Source organism: Podarcis pityusensis (genome assembly GCF_964106645.2).
Source record: "Podarcis pityusensis genome assembly, chromosome: 12".
NCBI lineage: Eukaryota > Metazoa > Chordata > Lepidosauria > Squamata > Lacertidae > Podarcis > Podarcis pityusensis.
Genome location: NC_138037.1, coordinates 37031149 through 37038731, shown reverse-complemented (window position 1 = coordinate 37038731; position 7583 = coordinate 37031149). Strand labels below are relative to the sequence as shown.

The 7583-nt window shown below is 48.3% G+C and overlaps 1 protein-coding gene across 1 annotated transcript; it reads left to right on the top strand.

The window, feature by feature from the left end:
* Positions 1 to 4927, top strand: HOXA10 (homeobox A10). The gene is made up of 2 exons (XM_080975348.1): positions 1 to 1812; positions 3635 to 4927. Exons 1-2 carry the CDS (start codon positions 849 to 851, stop codon positions 3907 to 3909), a joined length of 1239 nt encoding a protein of 412 aa, XP_080831474.1. The 5' UTR covers positions 1 to 848; the 3' UTR covers positions 3910 to 4927.
* The last annotated feature ends 2656 nt before the right edge of the window (positions 4928 to 7583 follow it).

Genomic DNA, 7583 nt, shown 5'->3' with positions numbered 1-7583 from the left:
TGGGACTTGCTTCCGCGTAAAACATGTATATGCCAATATTCAAAGATGGGAGCCAGGCTTGAGAATTTTCTTCATTAGTGTCGTTGTCATCTTGAGGAGACATTGGGTGACTTTATGATGTCCGTAAACCTTCAGTGTTAGTGAGGAGGTCAGATTGGTTTAGAACTTCCAGTGGCCCGTGATGCCATAATCACCGCCACTAAAAATAGGTAAGCAAAAGCATGTCCCAGGGCTTGACAATAAATACTGAGGTTTTAATAATTTCATCACAGCCATGGGCTGTATGAGATGGGATTGGGAGAGCAAAAGGGGGAGGGGGAATGTTGGTGGCGAGGTGGCAGAAAGAGAGAGGGGAGTTGGGATGTTGAAAGGTTCACTTACAGCTCGCTTTATGACCTGAACGCTTAATATGCTCCTTTGCATTTTTATATTAGCGCATATGCTTAAAGAGGAAGCCTGGCTAAATTATGGGTTGCATTAAAATCGGGGCAAATTGTTTTCTATTGTTTGTCTCCCCTTTCTTCTCCGTGTGCGCGAGAGCCCACGCGCGCCTTTCCCCCTCCTTTGCTCACACGCAGGCAAAAGGCAGCCTATATGTGGCAACATCAATTGTACCCCGGGTACCTAGGCAAGGGCAGCTATGTGGCACCATCGATTACACACACACACACACATACACACACACACACACACATATATAAAATTCAGCAGTGGACCTGAGAGCAGCTCATTGCCTACGAAACCAAACGGGGAGGGGTTGCTGGCGAGGGCTGGGATTCCATTGGCTGCACGCACTCGCCGTGGCGCGGGGGTATCTCTAATCATATCCAGCATGTTTTGCACAAGAAATGTCAGCCAGAAAGGGCTATCTGCTCTCTTCGCCAAATTATTCCACCACGGCCATGGCATGCTCGGAGAGCCCCGCTGCAAACTCTTTTTTGGTGGACTCCTTGATCAGCTCAGCCTCAAGCAGAGGGGAAGGCGGAGGAGGCGGAGGCGGGGGCGGCGGAGGAGTTGGAGGAGGAGGAGGCGGAGGAAGCGGCAGCTACTATCCCAACAACAGCGGTGTCTACCTGCCACAGGCGTCCGATCTGTCCTATGGGCTGCAAAGCTACGGGCTTTTCCCGGTCCTGAGCAAACGCAATGAAGGCCCTTCTCCAAGCGTGGCGCCGGCTTCTCACGCCTACATGTCAGGGATGGAAGTCTGGCTAGATCCCCCCAGGTCCTGCCGCCTGGAAGAGCACGAGAGCCCGCAGGCGACCTCCTGCTCCTTCGCTCCCAACATCAAAGAGGAGAGCTCCTACTGCCTCTATGACGCCGAGAAGGGCCCCAAAGAGGCTGCGGCCACCGACTTGTCCATTTTCCCAAGGCTGAGCTCGGAGGTCTGCTCCATGAACAACGTGACAGCCGCCGGGGTGCCCGTCCCAGGCTACTTCCGCTTGTCTCAAGCCTACGGCACCAGCAAGAGCAGCGGCAGCAGCAATGGCAGCAGCTACAGCAACAACAGCAACCACCACCATCAACATCATCACCAACAGCAGCAGCAGCAGCACCATCCGGGGCAGATGGTGGTTCCTTCCCAGTTCGCCCCGCAACCTCAAGTGCGCTTTGAAACTCCGCCAGCGTTGACTCCTGCAGTCCCACCGCCGGATTCGGGGAGGAAAGACAGCGAGGATTCATCCCCACCCAGCACTTTGGCTTGCGTGGCCCAAAGGAGTGAGGAAGAAGGGCAAGCTTCCTCTTCGGCCCCCGAAGAACTCTCCCCGGCTCCTTCAGAGAACAGCAAGCCCTCTCCAGAGAAGGAAACGCTAGGTAAGCAAAAAATAAATGCACTACTCTCTACCCGCCTAGCTCCCCCGCCCCCGCGCACGGCAGCCGGCACCGTTGCCACAAAAACCAGGAGGGGTGGGATGCGATAAGGGGGTGAGAATCGCCCAGAATACTGGAAGCCCCCTTCGCTGGCCAAAATGGCCATTCATAGAGCGGCTTAGCATAACATGCTGAGCTGCCATTCATATTTGGACGCTGGGATGCTGTAAATAAATAAATATTGATATATCCACCCCTTCGAGTTTATGAGCCATACAAAAAGAAAAGCTGAGTATGGGTAAAATCCTAAAGGCAAAGGGCTTGAAAAGAGACAAAATAGGAAGAAAAGGAAAAAGAGATAAATGCAGCTCTGTATTTCCTGGCCTCAAGTGATGCTGAGGTGACTGCAGAGATAACATAGATGTTTGTAAAGCGTCCAAAGTAAGCAAGGGGCCAGCGCCAATAAATAAGCCCATTAACAGGCTAAGTTCTAGTTTACGATCCTGGATGCCTTAAAAAAAAAAAAAAAGCAGCTGGGTTAAAATTCTCTTCTATGAAGCACTATCAAATTAGACTGCTGGAGTCTGCGCTGCGAGAGGCTCTCCAGAGCGCCACAAGGCTTCTGTGTTGAAATATACGCAGGGTCATTGGAATGAATGGGAGCTGTACAAGAATGCCAGAGTTCCTGGTCGGTGCTCAGTCATTCATTTCAACGCGCGGGGATGGCGAGTGGCTTTTGCAGAAGAGTTTTCTATTTCATGATGCCCATTAAAGGGAATAATAAAATAATAATAAGAAAATAAAACCGGGAACTCCGCAGGGTAAGCTTTTAGTTGTTGTTTCTCCCACAATTCTGAAACAGGATGCAATGAAGCATGTTACGTGTGTGCACACATATATGCATATGCATATCGTTATCTAAATGCACACAGAGGGAGTTGGGTTTCCCGCCCCAACCCCACCTCCAGCTACATGTACTTCCAAAAAATAAAGAGAAAGGCATATGTGCTTTTTAAAAAAAATGTGCATCATCAATGTGTGCTTGTAAGAACCATCTCAGCGCTAAATTGCCCAACGGTTTAGATTTAGTTTGAATTTGGAAACGCACAGCCCGTTCCTATGCTTGCTTGTTTGTTGCACCACTGAATTAAACGGGCTTGATTCTCAGTAACGCAACATTCCTATACCCGCTTACCGGGGAGTAAGCCGCACTGAACACAGTGGGACTTACTTCTGAGCGAACATGCCAGGGATTGCTCTGGAAGGGTGTGTGGAGTAGTTTAGATGGGATTGCAGCCCTCATTCGCCAGAAATATTAGGCATAACAATTCGAAAACGACCCCACCCCCAACCAAAAAAACAGCCACCCAGGGCTTCTTCTTCTTTTTTTAATCGAGCGCTTCGGCAGCGTCGACCACATTTTCAAATAATCTGGATTTAGGGGAGGGAGCAGGGGGCGGTCTCGCAACGAGTGTTTTGAGAACAAACGGCCAGGACTGAAGCAGAGGCAAAACCCTGCAAGACGCCACTGCCAAAGGCATTTGTGCGCATCGGTGTCAACTCCAAAAGCGATCCGGTCTCTCAGACCAGCGAGATGCGGCAAAGTCAGGGAGTGTGTTGCAATGCTCGCTCTCCTTTGGGGGCTACCAATTTAAGAGGGACCCGGACAGGAACCCTGAAGGAAGGCCAGAGTGCCCTTCTCAAATTTATATTCGGTACTAAGTACAGAAGCGTCCCCCAGCCCATCCACGCTACGCCGCCCAAGTTTTCCTGGTGTCGTTCTGGTAACCTTCCCTTTTTTTCTTATTTTCCCCCTTAAAACTAGGCAATTCAAAAGGAGAGAACGCAGCCAGTTGGCTCACCGCAAAAAGTGGCAGGAAGAAGCGATGCCCTTACACCAAGCACCAAACTCTGGAGCTGGAAAAGGAGTTTCTGTTCAACATGTACCTGACTCGTGAGCGTCGCCTAGAGATCAGCCGCACAGTCCACCTAACAGACAGACAAGTCAAAATCTGGTTTCAGAACCGCAGGATGAAACTGAAGAAAATGAACAGGGAGAATCGAATCCGGGAGCTCACAGCCAACTTCAATTTCTCCTGATGAACCCTAGGCACGCATCTTGATGGTCTGAACAGCTAGGACGGTTCCACCCCCCACCCCCCGGTCTCCTCCCCACCCCCTAAGCCTCTAGCTACTCGCACCTGTGTGCGTCCGAGCCTTTCAATTACATCCTCAGCCTCTCCATGGCCTCTTGGTAATTGATTTCGTTGGGATGAAGCCATAACTGATGCACACTACCCCATCCATGTCCGCTGCTGCCCTCAGTAAATGCCCGGTCTGGAAAGGCTGGTGCTGAAGGGGGGGAAATGGTTTTCAGAACCCTAGATGCCTATTGTCCTCCCCTTCTCAACACCCCTCTCCCAAACTCCATTTTCAGAAAATTGAGCCAAATAAGACTGAAGGCAACTTGCGTTCTCTCCCACCCCACTGTAATAGTAGCTGGTGTTTTGGATCTGAGCCGAGGATGGTTTTGAATAATTAAAATCTGGCCACGCCGCTGCTTAATAGGAAGCATGCGTCTAGCCGATCCAGATAAAATCAGGTTATAGAATATGGTGTCAGGAGCCAAGGCTGGCGCACTTATATGTTTGTTTGTGCCCAATCCCCCGCATACCCAAAAATCCATATTTAATATTACAACTTTTAAAATTGCCACGAAAATGAGACCTCTTCCCCCTCCTCCTCCCCTTCCCCCCCCAAAAGGAGAGAGGAAAGTCTTTGTCTGCTTTATTGGCTAAAATCTTACACTTTCTGGTTGTAGGTAATGACTTGAGGTAGTTTTTGCTTTGGATACCTTTGGGTTACTGCTAGTTACGCTTGGCAAGCACATGAAAGGAAGGAAGGAAGAAATCTCCCCGCTTTGGAGAGGAGAAACGACTTTGTCCACGGAGAGGTGTGTTATTCTATGTATATTGGACCACCAGATGAATTTTCCCCCTGACTTGACTATGGGGGACAGCAAGGGAGGTGAAAGTTTTCCCCCTGGTTTCCTTGATACTGTGAAGTTACATGCGTTGAAAAAGGTCAAGCGTGTAGTGCAAAGAGAAGATTTTTTTTTTTAAAGAAAAAAATATCTATGAATACAGAATATGTATAAATGTCTATTAATATTAATATTATTAATATTATTAAAATGCCGATACTGTTGCAAGCAAAGCATTCTATAGCGTTATTCTCGATGTTAGCTCTATCTCTCGTCCATCCCCTCCTTACCTTAAAACCAATGAATTGTAATGCTGCGTGGAAGTAAAGCAAAACAAAAAAACAAAAACAAAAAAAAAAAACAGGACAAAATGGAGACGCTGTTTATGTTTCTCTTGGAAGAAGAATAAAAGGCATGGAATGAACCACCCTCTTTTTAAAAAAAAAATACCTCGTTTGTGACTGTTTATTCTCATGGTCCTACTTTCAGATCTCCAAGAACTTTTACAACAGGAATAGTTTGCCCGAGCCCCCTGCAATTACTTTAGGAATCTATTTAAATATTACCTAGACGGTCGTAATTTGTCTGGGCCATATAGCAATGGTGCTGTAAGGTTTGTCGGCTTTTGTTCAGTTTTATGACTTGCTAGTATATCTGGATTGTTGCTGTCTTGGACGAGTGGTTTTAGTTGACTGAGGGGCTGCACAGGCAGAGGAAGCCAAGGGCTACTTATTTGCGAAGTTAGAGGACTTGGGCTTCTCTTTATTTATTTATTTATTTTATTAAAATAACTCGGTGGTTAACTCACGAGGAAGGATCCACTATTGTTTTTTATTTTTATTTTAAACCAAACAAAACTACCCCACTAGACGCTCGGAGCTCTTTTCAACTCCAGAGGAAAACCTAGATGCCCCCACATACAAAAAAAGGCGATTCTGAAAAGGTGAGCACGTGGGAACGAGGATCTTGAGCCTTGTTCTCCTTGATCGATCAGCTTTTCCGCCATGTTTATTCTTCCCTTCGCTACCTGCCTGCTTGCGGATGCGCTTAAGCGGAGAATGTTTTGGCATTAAGGTTCTGTATCATTGCACGTTGATCAGCTCCAGAATCCAGACAAAGGCGAATCGGGTGGGGAGGAGAGAGAGAGGGGGAGATTGGAAGGGGTGGGAGTGGAGGCGGTGGTGATGGGAGCCTGAAAGGGCTGTGTAGCCATTTCTTTTTCCAGACTTTGAACCCGCGCATCTTGATCGCCTTCGATAACCTATGTATACGAGGATTCTTGCCTCTCGAGGCCTGCCTGGCCCCGCTGCCTCCTTCTCTAAGTTGCATTTTTAATATGCATCATACCCTAATTCGATCGTGGCTAAGTTAGAGAACTATGATGGAACGTAGAGAGTAAGATTAAACGGAGTGACGACAAAGTGGGCACAAAGGCGTTTCTAATGATTTGGCGGGTCCAGAAGGAGAGAAAGAACTTCATTTAAAAAAAAAAAACACACACACAAGAATGTGGAAAGTTTGTAGACCGAGATGGAGTAGACCGAGACTTTGGTGGAGAGGGCGGAGGGGGGCGGTGGGAAGGGTGAGGTCTTGTTGCTGTTCGGTTTTTTTTGGGGGGGGTGGGGGCTTTCCCCACCCCACCCCACCCGCTCGGAATCTGTTTCTTTGGGGCATTGGTGTCTCTCCATATTTATTCGAAGCGGGATCCTGTTTCCTAAGGAAAGCGGCAGTGGGGAGCCCTCTTAATTAGGAGCCTGAGAACTGGTCGGTGGTTTAGGTAGTTTCATGTTGTTGGGGCTGGATCTCAATCTCTCTCTACAGCACGAAACTGCCTTAATTACTTCAGTTTGAAATCATCAACCGGGTCTAATAAGAATAAGAATAAGCGCCGGAGTCCATTCGTAGTAATAGCGATACAATACTAATAATACCGCCTTTTACCGAAGAAATCTGGCAAGCTACCTTTCCTCGGCAGGCGTTAAGTCCCAATGCCATTGGTTTGCCTTCTGCGCGCCGAAAAACCCAGCGCCTTTCCGGCCACCTCAATTAATCCATTTCAGCCAAGGTGGAAGAGGGGGGAAATGTTTGAAGGCGCTATTGGAGGAGACCTTCAAGCTTAGCTAGGATCGGTTGTCTTCGGGTTTTCTCATGCAGGTTTCCTTCAAGGTCAGGTGCACTCTGCCAGTTTAGGAATGTCCAGATTTTATTGTCTAATCCGTATCATTGGATACTTTGATTATTGTCGCTGCTGTTGCTGGTGATATTATTCGCATTATTCGCAAAAATGTCTGTTGCCCTGCTTTCCTCCATATGTAGTGGGTGTGTTTCAGTTACTCCGCTGTAAAGAGAGGGAATCTGGTAGCAATTTCCAGTCCTGCTTACTGGTTCTATCTCATTATATTTTATTGAGCTATATTGTGTTATGAGGTCTAGCCGCCGGCCCGTTTGCGCAAACACACACACACACACACACACAGCCCTTGCTCTCCCTTTACTTACAGTGGTGGCCTTCAGAATCACTCTGTTTTCTCTCCGCTGTTTCTCCCCCCACCCCGAAGCTAGAACAGTCCTTCCAATGTCTGCAGGGAATGCAGACCCTAAGGGCATAAGGGGCGGAAAGAGGGAGACCGGGGAGGCAGGAAAACTCGGGAGGGGGGACCCCAAGGATTTCTCTGTAGCTTACAAGGCCTCGGTTACGATCATTATTGGAGTGTGTCCGGGCGCCTGCATTCCAATGAGGCGGAATAAGCAACAGCGACCTCGCTTGGGCTCGAGGCTGCGCTGTGCTGTC